This window comes from Phalangium opilio, unplaced genomic scaffold (genome assembly GCF_054372755.1).
Source record: "Phalangium opilio isolate 3A_F unplaced genomic scaffold, DU_Popi_V2 ptg000088l_1, whole genome shotgun sequence".
Classification (NCBI taxonomy): Eukaryota; Metazoa; Arthropoda; class Arachnida; order Opiliones; family Phalangiidae; genus Phalangium; species Phalangium opilio.
The window spans coordinates 3,647,751-3,665,645 of NW_028324193.1; the positions used below are offsets into that span (position 1 = coordinate 3,647,751).

The 17,895-nt window shown below is 38.4% G+C and overlaps 2 protein-coding genes across 2 annotated transcripts; one reads left to right on the plus strand and one right to left on the minus strand.

The window, feature by feature from the left end:
- Window positions 1-322: 322 nt before the first annotated feature.
- On the plus strand, window positions 323-6,837 carry LOC149649113 (uncharacterized). Its single transcript, XM_089849446.1, has 4 exons — window positions 323-458; window positions 520-698; window positions 5,822-6,310; window positions 6,377-6,837. The coding sequence occupies exons 1-4, from the start codon at window positions 323-325 to the stop codon at window positions 6,779-6,781; spliced, it is 1,209 nt and encodes a 402-aa protein (XP_089705572.1). The 3' UTR covers window positions 6,782-6,837.
- Window positions 6,838-9,525: 2,688 nt separating this feature from the next.
- On the minus strand, window positions 9,526-10,365 carry LOC149649114 (uncharacterized). Its single transcript, XM_089849447.1, has one exon. The coding sequence runs from the start codon at window positions 10,363-10,365 to the stop codon at window positions 9,526-9,528; it is 840 nt and encodes a 279-aa protein (XP_089705573.1).
- Between the last annotated feature and the right edge of the window lie 7,530 nt (window positions 10,366-17,895).

Sequence of the window (17,895 nt, forward strand, 5' to 3'; positions counted from 1 at the left end):
CGCTCCTCAGTGCAACCGCTTTAGCCACCATACAGCGCCCCTGGAAGATCCTCCTTATATTTATTAATGTTAATTATTTATCCAGGCATTATAATTTGAAGAGAAAAACGTATGAGATTTATTTGGGATAGGTTGTATTATTTTTAAGGAGGTGGGTGTTCTCCTTGGAAATAACCACAAAGAGCGTAGAAAGAGGGGGAGTTGAAGTTAGCGGCTTTAGCAAGGCATTTTGGGTGTTCTCGCTTTTCTTTTTATTTGTTTGTTATATTTTCCTCCTAATATCCGGTTCACCGTATTTCAACCAATAAGAGAGCAGAGATACATGCGCGCGCACACCGGAAGCTTAGATGAAAACTATCAAAGCGAGAACACTCCAGCCAAGCCTTTTACTCCCCCACTTTATACCCACTTTGATAGCCACGACACTCGGGGGGAGGGGCGAGGCGTTAAACAAGAAAGTGGATCACTTTTTAATTATTTTAAACATAAATTACCGTGTTCGTTCCTCGTCAAAAATAGCCCTCAGTGTTGCGTTGAAATGGCTTTACGTGCTCTTCTTCTCAAGTCTCTGTAGAATGTTTGTGATTCTACTGATCGTACTGTCCTACAACTTGATCTTGATGCCATCGTTCAGTGGGGTCACGACCATGGGTTATCTTTTAACATTACTAAGTGTAAGACTCTTCACCTTGGACGCCGTAATCCCATGTTTGATTATTCAATTAATAACACCACTATAACTACGTCCACTTGTGAGAGGGACTTAGGTGTCCTTATAGATCCCCTTCTCAAATATACAGCCCATTCCAATAAAAATGCCAAACGTATTAGGAGCTTAACGGGTATCATTCGTCGTAACTTAAATTTTAACTCTATACCTCTCATTAAAACTCTGTACAACTCCTAGGTCCTCCCTATAATTGATTACTGTTCGCCAATTTGGTCCCCCCATTTCTTAACTAATCTACAGGCTTTGCAAAAAGCTCAAAACGCATATTCGAAACTCCCACACAAAATTAGTAAGCTTCCGGCTCCCCAACGACTCTCCCTATTAAATATTGATTCTATCACTCTACGACATAAAATTAATAACCTATTAGCCCAGGACTTTTAGGGTTTGACCTAGAACATTTGAACATAAAGATGAAAATTGGTGCATGGGTTGTTTTTGACCCAACAAAAAATATACTAAAAGTCCCCTGCTGTAGAACGCGAGCTTTCGCCGCCATCTTGGAAAATGGCCGCCGGGAATGCCACCTACAATGTATCTTCTTCAAAAATCATGAAAATAGGTACACATTATGATTGGAACCTCATGAACATCATGGCTAAATTTTACAGCTCTGTATTCAATAGTTTGGTCGCCATACTGGAAAATGGCCGCCGTGAATGCTAGGTACAGTAATTTCACCATGTTCTTGGAAAATTATGAAAATTGATAGGTATGATAATCAGAGCTGTGTGAACCTCATAGTAAAATATTGAAGCCATTAATACGATAGTTTGGCCGCCATGTTGGAAAATAGCTGCCATCAATGTCATATAGATACAGTATATGGTTCAAAAATTATGAAAATTGGTAATAATTATGTTGAAGACCGTCTTAACATCATACTTGAATATTGAGGACGTGCAACTGGTAGTTTGGGCGCCATATTCGAAAATGACTGCTGGAAATGCTAAATATATTTCAAATATATATATCTTTTTGAAATTGCAATTTTGAATAGATGATTTCATTAACGTATTAAAAAACAAAAAAATGGATATCTCGAAGTCGAAATTATCGACACCATCTTTAAAAATGGCCACACGAAAATCATTGCCCTAAATTCTGAAAGAAAGAAAAGTTATTCTAAGCTGTTATTCTCAACATGTTGATTAGAGAATATGATTTAGTATGGGGTTTATACATTCTAGTGTTGTTTAAGATTAGAATTTAGACCAATCTCTGACATTTCATACATATTCATCGTCATCCTGAAGATTTTTCATAATAATTGCATGTCAGAACCCTTGATTAGGTGCTACACCTAGCTGGGGGCCTTATCAGCGACCCTCTCCACCATATTAGAAATTGAACCTGCGGAACCGCCGTAATGGCACACGGGATCGGCCAGCGGGGCCGACAAACGCCACTTGAGCAGGTGACAGAAGCTTGACACCGTCAGCGGCGAGCCCAGTCAGGAGGTGGTCGGTGACAGGGAAGGATTAAGGCAGCAGAAGACTCGAGGGGACGGGGGAGTTCTCTCCAAGCACAACAGTGCCATACGGCCCAAACAAATAGTGTATCCGCGACCCCTAGAGGGTTGCCAATAGCGGGGGCGAGCCATGGCAACACCTGCGCGGGGGCGAAGCGGCCCAGCAAAACCTTCACGGAATGGGGCAAGGAACGGTCTGAACCAAGGGTGAACCCAAGGAACTCCCGAACCGTCACACCGAACTCGGGCCACGACAAGTCCTTTCAGTTAAAAAGGTTAAGAGAACACTTCTATCATTTACGTGCTGTAACTGGGTGTGGTTATGATAAGGCGTGGTTTAAAGTAATGAGAGATAATCAACATCTTACAAATTTGTTGCGCTTTTTTAATGACCATATTGCATCTATGGAAACCATAGCTGCTGCCGAAGAGAGATTCCTTTTCGCTTTTTTTAGGGTGATAATTGACACGTCACGCTTCAACTATGTAGATATTACACGTATAATGGAACCGTTGCCACACATACTGTCAAATCCTAATTTGATCTCGCTAAGCTTCATCCAACAACCGACGCCGCCAAACTACATTTATTCCGAGCGTATCTTCAAGTCCAACAATAGCTAGGAAACGATTTAATCCCGAACAGTGGGGATTGGTTCGCGATCGCGAAAGTCGAAGACCCATTCACACCATTTTCCTTGCGGCATCAGATGATTTTGTAACACTCAGTATTTGTACCTGCAGTCTGCAGAACATCTTGTATAAAGAACTGTGAATGTAGACGATCTGGATTAGCTTGCTTGGCAATGTGTGGTCATTGTCAAGGTATTAGCCGTAATAAAAAATCTTCAGGATGACGAGAAATATGAACGAAATGCTAAAAATATGCCTTCCTAATCGTTAACGACACTAGAATGTATATACCCCATATAAAACGGTTTTTCCTAACCAAAATCCGAGTAATATGGCTTTCCTTTTTTTCCAGATTTTAGGATAGTAATATTTCTGCGACCATTTTTGAAGATGGGTCGATAATTTAGACTCGAAAATAGTTACTTTTATGGCGTTTTATACGTTCATGAAAATCACCTACTCAATAAAAAAATATCGAAAAAATTTATATATCGGTAATATATTTGCCATTTCCAGCAGTCATTTTCGAAGATGGCGCCCTAACTATCAGTAGCACGTCTTCAATATTCAAGTATGATGTTTAGACGGTCTTCAACATAATAATTACCAATTTTCATATTTTTTGAACCATATACTGTATCTAAATGGCATTGATGGCGGCCATTTTCCAACATGGCGGCCAAATTATCTGACAAATGGCTTCAATATTTTACTATGAGATTCACACAGCTCTGGTTATAATACCTATCAATTTTCATAATTTTCCAATAACATGGTGAAATATACTGTACCTAGCATTCACGGCGGCCATTTTCCAATATGGCGACCAAACTATTGAACACAGAGGTGTAAAATTTTGGCATGGTGTTCATGTGGTTCCAATCATAATGTGTACCAATTTTCATAATTTTTGAGGAAGCAAGTGGAATACATTGTAGCTGTAATTCCCAACGGACATTTTCCAAGATGGCGGCGAAAGCTCGTGCTCTACAGCAGGGGACTTTTAGTATATTTTTTGTTGGGTCAAAAACCACACATGTACCAATTCTCATCTTTATGTTCAAATGTTCTAGGTCAAGCCTTTTTTTGGCCTATCTGTCCTGGCCTATTCATTAAAGGGAGCCAGACAAACACTATTGCCATAAAAGTGGGAGCGATATCAGTACTTAGAGGCATTATAAACTTATGGTACTACTAACAGCGAGATGATTAACCGTGGTTATTACGCTTGTACGTTCATAGAAAGTAAAGCTATATTATATTACTTTTTATATAAAAAGAGTCTGTACAATTAATAGGCTAGTTATAAAACTAAAATTCCTCATAGGATTGACTGGAAAATATATTTTTTTCATGCACATTAAAATACTGATATACGATTACTGTTAAAATGAGCGACATTACTAAGAAAATACGAATTTCACTGGTTTTGATACCCAGCTAATTGACTAAAATGCAAAATTAATACAAATTCAAAAAAAGCTTACTTTTATAGGTATATTACAAGATGATTGAGCACATTTCCCATCATAGAAAATATAGAAATACTAAATTCCTACAAGCGGGACTATTAAGCGCATATATTTACATACCCATGTACTTTCATAGAAAATACAGTATACAGGGTGTTTCTGAAAAGTCCATCACAAATTAAGGGGCGTGTTTATGGGACCAAACTGAGCGGAAAGTACCAAAGAACATGGGGTGTACAACATTTTGTTACGGAGATATGGCCTTCCAAACATTCGCCCCTAAAACAAGGAAATATCCAAAAATGAGGAGTAACACTTAAGACCGACTAACCAGCTTGTTTAAAATTACTAGACAATTTCAATAGCCTTTAATCGAACAATTGATTTCTACCTTTACTAATCAGAAGCGTATAAATGAGTAGAAGTATGCCTACGGTGGTAATGTAAAATTAATCCCAAGTGACATGATGTTTCAAGATCTTCCCAGCACCAAGTAAAATGGTTCTGATTGAAGGGACTTTTATTAGCACAGCGTAAACAACGTTATTTTCAGGAATTAGTCCAAATGTCCACGGGCGGCATTACAAAAACGAGGCAGTCTTTCGAATGATACTTGGACATGTTGGAAGATCCCTGGCTTGTTCCTGTTATCTCAAACCGTAAAAAGCTACGCAAATCTTCATCATCACGGACAACACTCTTGTACGTTAGGTATGACCTTGAGAAAACCTAAAAGGACATCTCGAATGTATTTGAAAAACCCATCTCCAATTAAGGGGCGTGTTGTTTGTTTCCAACAGAGTAAACTCGCCCAGAGAACAATTACAATGCAGAGCCACGTTTCGGCGTTAATGGCCCACAAAGGTGGTCCCAAACAAAAGAACAAACTTTAATTTGTTTCGTTCAGTAAGTATTTCATGTGTCATAGATAAAACGCCATGATTAATGCACAAAGAAAATGTTATTGACAAGTTTTCGGACCGCGATGCTGAAATGTGGTGGTGCACCATCGTGCATGAACCACATTCTGTTTATTAAACCTAAGGGTACGTCTTCGAGTAGTTCTGGTAAATCGTCCCGTAAGAACTACAAGTAAGCCACACCGTTTAACCTGGGCTCTAGGAAATATGGCCCAATTAAATTGTCACCCACAATACTACACCACACGTTTAAGCTGAATTGTACTTTGTGAATTCTAACGCAAGTTGCGTGTGGTTTTTTCTTAATCAGCAAACCAATTGGCGGCTGCTTGTTTTTGGATCGTCCTCGAAAATAGTGAGAACTTCGCCTATTCTTAAAAAACAGAGCACTAAAACAGAGCACTATGTTTTTTAAGAAAGGAATAAAAGAGGTTTCACGTACATGTGTTTGTTTTATTAAACTCATAATTCAACGAAGTCTGTTACAATGCCTTTCTTCACAAATGCCGAATATGCGGATATGCACCTAATGTATGGACTAGCCGAGGGGAATGCCGCTGCAGCTGTACGCTTGTATCAGGAAAGATTTCCGCAGAGGGGACTACCAAATCGACTGACGTTCGAGGCTGTGGACAGACGTTTGAGGCAAGATGGACGAATCCAACCGGCTGGACCTCAACCTAGAGCGAGAGCCATCCCAGAGGCCGTAGAAGACGAAGTTCTCACCATTTTCGAGGACGAGCCTGAATCAAGTACCCGCCAAGTTGGTCGCCGATTAGGCGTAAACCACACGCTCGTGTGGAAAATCCTCAGAAGCCACCGGTTTCATCCTTTCCATGTTCAAAAAGTTCAAGGTTTGAATCCAGCGGACTACCCACGACGCACGGCGTTTTGTCAGTGGTTTCTGGCTAAAGTAAACGATATCGATTTCCCACGGGATTTGTTGGTTACTGACGAAGCTAACTTTTCACGGGATGGTATTATTAACTTACATAATAAACATCAATGGTCCCAGCTAAACCCCCACGCAACTTGCGTTAGAAGTCACCAAGTACAATTCAGTTTAAACGTGTGGTGTGGTATTGTGGGTGACAATTTAATTGGGCCATATTTCCTAGAGCCCAGGTTAAACGGTGTGGCTTACTTGCAGTTCTTACGGGACGATTTACCGGAACTACTCGAAGACGTACCCTTAGGTTTGGTAAACAGAATGTGGTTCATGCACGATGGTGCACCACCACATTTCAGCATCGCGGTCCGAAATTATCTTAACGCGACCTTCCCTTTGCGGTGGTTAGGTCGAGGTGGACCTGTGGAGTGGCCTGCTCGATCACCCGATCTGAACCCTTGTGATTTCTTTCTTTGGGGCCACCTGAAAGACTTAGTTTATCAGACTGAAGTGCCCGATGTTGAAGAGCTACGTCGACGAATAATTCACGGCTGTCAAACAATTCGCGAAACTCCAGGCATTTTTCAACGTGTAAGGGAATCATTTGTAAGACGTGCTAATGTGTGCCTTAACGCGGGTGGTGAACACTTTGAACAATTTTTGTAACTAGTTGCAATTAAATGTTAAAACTTGTCAATAAATTCATTTTCTTCGTGCATTAATCATGGCGTTTTATCTATGACACATGAAACACTTACTGAACGAAACAAATTAAAGTTTGTTCTTGTTTTTGGGACCACCTTTGTGGGCCATTAACGCCGAAACGTGGCTCTGCATTGTAATTGTTCTCTGGGCGAGTTTACTCTGTTGGAAACAAACAACACGCCCCTTAATTGGAGATGGGTTTTTCAAATACATTCGAGATGTCCTTTTAGGTTTTCTCAAGGTCATACCTAACGTACAAGAGTGTTGTCCGTGATGATGAAGATTTGCGTAGCTTTTTACGGTTTGAGATAACAGGAACAAGCCAGGGATCTTCCAACATGTCCAAGTATCATTCGAAAGACTGCCTCGTTTTTGTAATGCCGCCCGTGGACATTTGGACTAATTCCTGAAAATAACGTTGTTTACGCTGTGCTAATAAAAGTCCCTTCAATCAGAACCATTTTACTTGGTGCTGGGAAGATCTTGAAACATCATGTCACTTGGGATTAATTTTACATTACCACCGTAGGCATACTTCTACTCATTTATACGCTTCTGATTAGTAAAGGTAGAAATCAATTGTTCGATTAAAGGCTATTGAAATTGTCTAGTAATTTTAAACAAGCTGGTTAGTCGGTCTTAAGTGTTACTCCTCATTTTTGGATATTTCCTTGTTTTAGGGGCGAATGTTTGGAAGGCCATATCTCCGTAACAAAATGTTGTACACCCCATGTTCTTTGGTACTTTCCGCTCAGTTTGGTCCCATAAACACGCCCCTTAATTTGTGATGGACTTTTCAGAAACACCCTGTATAAATATTATATTACTAATTACAGGATGATTAAGCACATATACTGACATAAACGTGTACCTATATTACTCATAAAAAACGACAATGTTTTCGATACGTTTTGTTATAAATATAATGTTAGTTATTAAACTAAAATCTTCAAACTAATTTGCTTCAGAATAACAGTTAAAATATGCAAATAATTCTAAAAATTATACTTCAAATATTGAAATAAACATGCACCTACAGTACTCATAAAAAACAAGAATTACACAGGTTTTAACACGATTTGATGAATAAGTATAAATATAATGCTCGTTATTAAACTGAAATCTAGCTAAGGAATGACGAAAAAATATTTTTTCATACGCGCTATACACTATAAATTACTGATATACGTTTACTGTTAAAATTTGCCAATGCTACTAAAAATGATACTACAAATACTTCTAAAATTATACTTCAAATATTGCTCACAATTATACTTCAAATATTGGCATAAACATGTACCTATAGTACTCACAAAAAACAAGAATTACACAGGTTTTTACTCCATCTGGTGAATAAATAAATATAATACAAGTTATAAAACTAAAATCTTCAAACTAATTTTTTAAGAATTACACAAACTGAATTACTGATATACGCTTACAGTTAAAATGTAAAAATGCTACTGAAAATGATACTTCAAATATTACTAAAAAATTATACTTCAAATACTACTTAAAAAATTATACTTTAAATAATACTAAAAAATTATATTTTAAATAATACTAAAAATTATATTTTAAATAAAACTAAAAAATTATACTTCAAATAAAAATAGGGGTCAGAATCGGATACGCATTATCATATTTTAACCGTTTTTTAATCGACAATTTAAGATCGGATGGTTTACTTACAGACAAAGCATATCAAATGTTAATCGATTTCACTTGAAACGGATAACATGAAAACAATGTTATACGCTTATATGCACCGTGTCTAATAATTGTATACTCGACAAGTGGAGACGGAAAACATTATAGCATCCAAATATATTAATTAATTGTTTAGATAAGGTGATAATATGAAACATAGACAATTTTTCTTCGAAATAACTACCACACATTATTTTTGACTTATGACTTAAATAGTTATGTAGTGTATAGATAGAATCTTTTATTATACTATATATATATTATAAAAAGGCGAGGCAAGAGATGTGAAAAAAGAGACCGCACAACTCCCGCGGAATGGTCGGGTATTGAGGTCTGTCCGTTGCTGACAATCTTCTCTTTCAACCTTCCTTGAACAATGTAACCACAATATGTAGGGGTATGTGTAGTATGTAGCGAGTGAAAATAAAATGCAACATATTTTATTTATAAGTTTTACAAAGATAAATAATTTTTCATCGTAATTACTTCAGGCACATGCAGCTCGATATTGTTTCCGGTTTCATAGAACCACGTTTCTGCGAGATTAGGTTCGTACCGCCAGAAAACGTTGTTTCAGACGCAACTGAAGAGCCTTGAATGCATAGGTAGTCCTTCGCCATTTTACTAACCAACCGATGGGTAATTGACTAAATTTGCCTGTGTACATAATAGGAATAAATGATTTTGAAAGACGCACCTTCCACCATTTGATAACGTTTGTCTGGGGTGGAAGCAAATCATCTTTTAAATACTTTAGAAGTTTAGTTCCTTTTACCAGTCTTCAAGGACGCTTAGGGTATTTATTTATTTATTTATACAACATCCGCAAAGACAGCTTAGCGTCTTGTAAGCAGACGGCGGTTATAGTGAGGGAGCCGTGACAAGAAAAGTATACAATGACTAGGATAATGTTAACACAGAGGTCTAAAATACCAATGAGAATACTGAAGTGAAAATAATTGAAAATATAACAAAATACGGGGATGCATCGGGGTTTAAATCATGTTGTTAAAATGTTCAGAGAGTTTAATACGAAACAGAGATTTGTTGTTAATGGCAATAATGCTAGGGGGCAAGGAGTTCCAGTCATTAATTACAATATGGGAAACATGGGTCTGCCGAAAGGTGGTTAGGGCTCGTGGTTTGACCAATTTTTGAGAGTGACCACGGGTATTCGCGCTCGTATTTCTGGTGAAAAAGAGGGAGAAGTCAATGTCGAGGTGACCGTTGATAAGGTTATGGACAAGGCATAAGTTGTTAATTTTATGTCGTATGTGGGCCGGGTCAATATTAAGTAAAGAGAGGCGTTGGGGTGCAGGAGAGGAACTGTGTTTGTTGTGAAGCTTAGTGTAAGCGTTTTGTGCCCTTTGTAAGGCATTGAGATCCAATTTAAGATGGGGAGACCAAATTGGGGAGCAAAAATCGAATATGGGGAGGACCAGAGAGTTGTATAATGTTTTGATAAGGGGTAAGGACCGGAAATTTAGGTTGCGGCGAATCATACCCGTGATGCTACGCACGCGCTTGGCGACTTTTGAACACTGGGTTGACATTTTGAGAAGGGAGTCTATTAGGATGCCTAGATCACGTTCGCAAAGAGACTTAGTTAAGGGAGCCGAATTAATGGAGTAATCGAAAGAGGGGTTCCTGCGGCCAAGGTGGAGTATCTTACACTTGCCAATATTAAAACTGAGCCCATGAGATGAGCCCCACCTAACGATAGCATCAAGGTCAGCCTGGAGGGCATCGCGATCAGCCGGAACACTAACCCGACGATAAAGTTTCGCGTCATCGGCAAAGAAGATCAGGGAAGAATTTTGGACTACTGATGGCATTGAGTTTATTAAGATGTTAAAGAGGAGTGGACCGAGTATAGAACCCTGAGGCACGCCCTGTTCTATATGTTTCCAAGCGGTAGTGACTCCTTGGAGGACTACACGCTGTTTACGGCCAGCAAGATAGTGGGAAAGCCACTTAAACGCATTACCTACAATACCCGCTGAGTGGAGGGCAGCGAGAATGGCCGAGTGGGGGAGGGAATCAAAAGCTTTACTGAAATCTAGGTAAAGGACATCAACTGATTGACCAGAATCTAGCCAAGTTGTCCAATCGTTGGTGGCTAAGAGTAGGTTAGTTAAACAAGACCGACGAGGGAGAAAGCCATGTTTGGCTGGGGAAAAGAATTTATTAATCTCAAGGAAGGATCTTAATTGCCGGTGGACTTAAGGCCCATTCAGATTACCCAAATTTAGTCAGCTGACAAAGCCGACTGACCAGTCAGGCGAGATTGTCAGGCAATATGAACGTTTCACCCAACCGTACTATTGTCGGGCCGAAGCTCGGATTTTAATCGGGTAGGTAGGCGATTGGAGTCGGGCCGACTAAAGTCAGAAAAGGCGAGCGAACCAATCAAAATAGGCGAAACCATTACGTCACGGGGCACGTGTCTTTTTTCTTTAAACGCGAGAGAGAGCCGACAGTAGCGGCCATTAAAAAAAAAGGATTTCGGGCCTTGGTGATTTATTAACATGGCGTCTAATAAAAAAATGGGGTAGTTATTAAGTTTGATGGTTTTTCCTCATTGTGTATTACTGATCTTTATTATGTCCTGAACTGCAGAAATTTAATTGGAATAGTACGGATACTCGCAGATTAATCGAATTTATTCGAGAATATGAGTTTCTTTATAACCCAAAACATATGAATTACAAAAAAACCGGAATTCGAGACAAGGCGTTTGAGGATGCGTCGAATATAATTGGCTGTTCAGGTAAGCACTTATTTCAAACCGTAATTATAGTTATGGCTATTCTAATTTTAGAATTAAAATTTAAGTGAACGATGTTAAAAGCCGTTGGGAGGGTCTAAGAACATATTTTTCTCGTGAAATGACCAAAGTTACGGCATCGAAGAAAAGTGGTTCTGGGACAGACGATATCTACGAACCTAAGTGGGAATTTTTCCCTGATTTGCTTTTTCTCCAAACCTTTCTTCAGCCTAGAAAGGCCCGCTCCAGTTTGGAAATTGTACATCAAGAGCCGAAGACAATTGAAAAGGTATAAGAAAAAAATGTAACGTTATTTCCATTATTTTCTCTGCTAAATGTGCTTTCACCTACATGGGGGCAAAATGAAGAAGACATTTCCTTAAATAATGAGGAAAGCGTAGGATTTTTCCAAGATGAGATTATTGAACCTCATTTTGATGAAAACCCAAGCTCTAATGACAATCCTGAAATTGCAACAGATATGCCAACGTCTCGTCCATCAACATCTGGTAGTTCAAGTTCTGACGTTAGGCACTCTGAATATAATAGCAGCTCGATTAGAAAGAAAAGAAGAACACAGGGTACACCAACAACAGAGAAATTTCTAGCAGAAGCTTTGACAGTCCTAAAAACTCCCAGCAAGAAAGAGGATGTTCGTGATGAACACGGTTCACGGGTAGTTGAGCGGTTTTCAAAAGAGCGTTTTGGAATAAAGCGGTGCCCAAAACAGCGGTTTGCAAAACCGCGTGGAAGCAAAACCGCGGTTGCTGTTTCCGCGTTTCTCAATACAGCGCTATTTCCCAAAACAGCGGTTGCTGTTTCCGCGTTTCTCAATATAGTGCTATTTTCCCAACCAGCGGTTTAGCACTACATCGTTTCATAACCGTTTGTGATTCTCAGGTTATGGACTGGTTCGCGGAATATATTTTGGAAAAGGTGGCAGCAAATTAATAAGAGTATATTTTGGAAAAGGTGGCAGCTAATTAATAGGAAAATATTTTGGAAAAGGTGGCAGCTAATGAATAGGAAAATATTTTGGAAAAGGTGGCAGCTAATTAATAGGAGAATATTTTGTAAAAGGTGGCAGCTAATTAATAGGAGAATATTTTGAAAAGGTGGCAGCTAATTATTTCGAGGATATTTTGGAAAAGGTGGCAGCTAATTAATAGGAAAATATTTTGGAAAAGGTGGTAGGTAATTAATAGGAGAATATTTTGGAAAAGGTGGCTGCTAATTAATAGGAGAATATTTTGGAAAAGGTGGCAGCTAATAGGGAAATATTTTGGCAAAGTTGGCAGCTAATCAATATCAGAATATTTTGGAAAAGGTGGCAGCTAATCAATATCATAATATATTGGAAAATGTGGCAGCTAATTAATAGGAGGATATTTTGGATAAGGTGGAAGGTAATTTATAGGAGTTCAAAAAACCCATCCCAACAAAACATTAAAACGCATTAACACACTAGACCTCGAAACTGTTTGTTTGACAACCATTAAAATTCAAACCTAAAGCTGAAATTAATACTAATTAGAGCTCGGCCTTATCCATCCGTTATCCGTAAATTAGTGAATAATTGACTATTTATAGATAAATGTTGTGGACATAATTCGATTTAACATACAACTTCTGTTGATAATTCTGGATTATGGATAAAATAACGTGGATAATGGATAGATAATGCCGAGCTCTAATACTTATACCTTCAACAATACGAAACAACGCTCAAGATATAAACGCTGTAATCAAAATTCGCTGAAACGAGAAATGGCTATAATGGCAAACGCGTTTATGAAAAAGCCGTTTTGGACAATGCTGTTTTGATAACACGCCCAATCGATAACATACCATGAACACGACCTCTTTGGTTCTTTTATCGCTTCCCAACTGAGGTTGCTACCAATTAGAGAGTCTGATGAACTTAAATGCAAATTCATGGAAATGATATTTGAAAGAAAACATGGGAGAACTATTGATTAAATATTGGGTTCGGAAAAATATACTTGTCATATTTAATTTATATGCGATTGAACACCACGAAATGGCTTTAATATAAGTATTTATTCAGTGACATTATAGGGAAAGGTTTATGTTTGTTTTATTTGGTTTTAATAAGTAGAAAATTTGTTTACAATAAGTACTAAAATATATATCAGTACTCCCGGACCCTATTCCACTGCCAATCTAAAGCCCCTTCATTGCAGAAATAAGCCATAAATTCCTCCTGAACCCCTTTCGCTGGTATTGATGCACGGCAGCCTTGATGGGCCAGAGGCCTTAGCATCGGTTTTTCTTTTACGTGTTTATCCCCACAATCTTCGTCGCTTGATTCTGAATCATATTCATTTTTCTCTTGGTTGTCTATACTTTGCTGGCGTAAAATATTATGAAGCGTACAAATAGCTAGGACTATCGTTTCAACATTGTCAGGCTTTGCTTGAATGGTTCCAAGCAGAATTCTGAAGCGACTAACAATAATCCCAAAGAAGTTTTCTGACACCCTACGAGCTCTTGAAAGTCTACGAATATGCAATTCTTAATTAACAAACAGATAATTGTAATGAATAAAATAATGAACCTATCTTACCTAAGATTAAAAACTCTTTTGTGGAAAGTAAGCTCGCTTTTAGAGAAAAGCCTCATAAAATTGGGTTTTAATGTGAATTCCTCATCCCCTACTATCACAAATGGGACATTTTTTATCCGTCCTGGTAGTGGTTGGGGTTTCGGTAGCTTTTCTTCATCTCGTGTTAAAGCTTCGTAGAGCTTGGAATTGATGAATGTAGACCTGTCATGGCACCTTCCATTGGTTCCAACATCCACAAATATTGCCTACATTTAAATAATTGAAACTTTCAATGCCAAATAAAGATGCCGATTTTTATATTTGTTAAGTATTGCCATATTCAACGGCATTGCTCAAAATGGATTTAATACGCAATGAGAATGGGTCTGAAAAGCGTGACATTTGCCAAAACCTATTAAACCAGAAAGTATTCAATACTTACTTTGCAATGAGCGTCAACAAGAGCCAAGAGAACAATACTAAAGCTGCCTTTGTAATTGTAGTAGTATGAGCCAGAATTTGGCGGAGCAGTTACATTTACATGCTTTCCATCAATCGCACCGATGCAATTATCATATTGCCATTTACTTTTAAAATCCTGCGCAATGTTTAACCACTCTTCAGTGCTTTGCATGTTTCATAAACAATGCTATGAACTGTGCTTAAACCAATTCGGAATTGGTATTTCAATGAATGCATGCTTTCTTCTTAATTAAAATATTCAATTAGTCATGTCTATCACACTTATATTTAGATAATACCAGCCTGTTGCCAAAAAACAAAGAGTTGCAGCTAAGCGCTCTTCACAAGGGATTGCCTCCCAGAACATGGTATCCTGCTTTTCGATATCATGTTTAATGGCGTTTAATATTAAATGAAATGTGTCTTCGGACATTCGAAGATAACCCCTATAGCTAGAAGCATCTTCCAATCGTAACTCATTCACCAAAGAAAACGCGACTTTTTCTTTTCTTCGACTCAACCAGAGCTTAACCCACACCGAACGTTTTTTTCTTCATTTCCTTTTCTTTTTTTTCTCTATCTTTTAAAAGCACAATGCCCATCAAAGCCACTATCTTTTTCTTACGACAATCTTCCTCAAGATTCATATCTTTGAGATAATTAATAATTACTAAGGACAATAAACAAAAACCAGCCGCAAACTAATAAATTCTAAGCAGACGTTTATCAAAGAATCACTCCTATTGGTTAAAAGTTTTCGTTTCGCTATGTACCCCCTCTTGTGGTCCAAAGGTAGTCGGCCCGACTACTTGGGTGGTGTGAACGCGTCGCCCGATCTGACACAATTGGGTGACAAGTCGGCCTGACAACTCTATGATTTGTCAGCTGACTAAAGTTGGGTAATCTGAATGGGCCATAACTGTTCGTATACTTTGGATATCTGATTTAGAGTGCTTATGGGCCGATAATTGGATGGGTCAGCACGCGAGCCTTTTTTATGAATCGGCGTTAAATTCGCTTCCTTCCATACGGTGCACGAGGCAAAAGACTGGGATATGAGAAGGTGGATAGGTACAGCTAGAAGGGGAGCTAGCATCTTCAAAAGATTGGGGTGGAGACCATCAGAACCAGGGGACTTATTGACATTTAAGTGAGAGAGGAGATGATGAATCTCAGGTAGGTCGCAAATGAAATGGCTAAAGGTATTGGGCGGATCAACGACAGAGGGAGGTACCAAGAGCAGTGAAGGGGTAAGTGGTGAGAGTTGCACAGTGGCCGCGAGACAAGTGTTTAATAAGGACGCACTGTCTTGGAGTGTGGTAGTGAGTGAACCGCCAGGGAGCTTAAGTTGAAGGATATTGAAGCGACACTTACGAAAACTATTGATGTGGGAATAAAAAGCTCTAGGGTTGGTACTAAACAGTGTCGTGAGTGAGGTTTCATAGCGTCATCGAGTATTACGATAATGAGTCGTCTGGGCGTTGCGAGCATTATTATAATCTTGCCGAAGTCGAGCGAGGGTGGAGGACGGGGCTAACTTAGACTTAGCCTTGCACAAGCGGTGCCAGGCCTTCTTTTTGAAATTAAGACTAGTTTGAGTACGTTGGGCAATGGAGAGAGTGGCACGAGGTTTGGTTAGTGGGGAAAAGGAGCGTATACCAGTTTGCAGTAGGGCAAGGAGGGCGGAATAATTAGTATCAGGGTCACCTTGACTGAGCACTAGGGACCGGTCGATGGTAGATAAAAAGTTACTAAACAGAACATAATCAGTTTTGAAGACGTTAGGTTTAGGGACGTGGGTAGGCTTGGAGGTGGATAGGGCAACGTTAAATAGAATGGTGCCGTGCTCACTCGTACCTATGAGTGGTCACAATGATGGAGAATGAGCCACATTTGGGTCAGTTAGAAATATTAGGTCCAGGGTATTATATATACAACGAGCACCCCCGTCGCGCGTAGAAAAATTAACAATTTGTGTCAATGAGAAGTCTAATATGGTATCACAAAATAACTTGGTTGCCCGACATGCACCAGGTTTAGAGGAGGTAAACACTAAATATTTCGTCAGTGGGCTCAACGGCCACATCCACTGTTGTTTCGTCTTTCGAATCGTAGAACTAGTTGAAAACGTGAAGAACAGTAGCCTTGATTTCTTTTAATTCATTTTTGCTAAAAATTTAAAAAAAAATCTAGCATTAAAGTTAGGTCCAAAACTGTAAATAACAATACTATTTTAATTACTAAGTCATCGTTGAATATTATGAAGGTCTGCTTTGCAATGCAAACTAATCGAGATATTAGTTCTAGTATTTGATTATAAAGCCTACTGAAACAGCAAAGTGCAAGGTTTCTGGGAGCGCTCATCAGCCAAATTCCACTGAGGGGGGCTTAAGAGTAATTTCACACTACTCAGTACAGGTTTTCATTTTCTCATTTCATTTAAGGCGGATATGAAAGACACCAATGTAAGAGGTTTTTTGACTGGTTGAGTTAAGTCGAAGCGGTATGTGTACATTGTAATGTACGAGTATATTTATACATTCCATCAGGAATGTATGGAGCTTAGGAAAACTATTTTAGAATTTCTCCCTAAAATTGTGCCTTTACGCGATTAAATATGGTTGTATCTTACGGGTCACCATATTTCAACCCTTTTTGAGGGCAAAACAAGAGATATATATATAATATATACAGAATTATATATATTAAGCAGAATTATTTAAAATTATACAGAAATTTAAAAAAAATTAATCAAAAATAAATAAAAATATACTGAATTACACGAATTAATACAAAATATGCAAAAGCCTGCAAATACATTGAATTAAGGAAAAGCTGAATGTATTAGTAAAGTTAAGAATTAAATGTTAATATTGATTTAAAAACTCGAGACGGATAAGGCGCTTAGCATCTTGCAGGGTGTCAGAGAAAATGTCAATTACGTTAATAAATTTATTGCATGTAATTTGCATTCTAACTAATGGGTTGGTACTATTTCGTTTTATGTAGAAAGTGGCAGGGCTACGCAAATTTTTGTGAGTTGAAAACTGAAGTGTCATTAATAGATCAGATAGGGGAATTATGTTATGTAATAATTTAAAGAGAAAGGTAAAATCGTTCATACTAACATAATCAGAAATTTTTAGAATATCAAGAATAGATAACAATGAAGTATAATTATAGTTTGAACGTGGTATAAAGAAAGTATGGCAAAACTCAACAAATTTGCGTTGGACGCCTTCTAGTTTATTTTTGAGATACTGGCTGCAGTTAGCCCAAGCAACCCAACCAAATATCAGCCTAGAGCGAACAAGACTAAGATATAAAAGTCGAAAATGACGCAGAGAGCGTAATTGTCGACAAATCTTAAGTGAAACGGCTAAGGTACGACGGCATAAATTAACCGTCCGCGATATATGTTTAGAAAAGTGTAGCTTGGCATCGAACAACGTTCCAAGATCTTTAGTTTCCGGTGCCGTGCGAATTATTTTGGCGTCAATTTTATAAGAGTTTATAATTGTCCTGCTAACTCTTCTAGTAAACGTGACATGAACAGATTTTGCGGGGTTA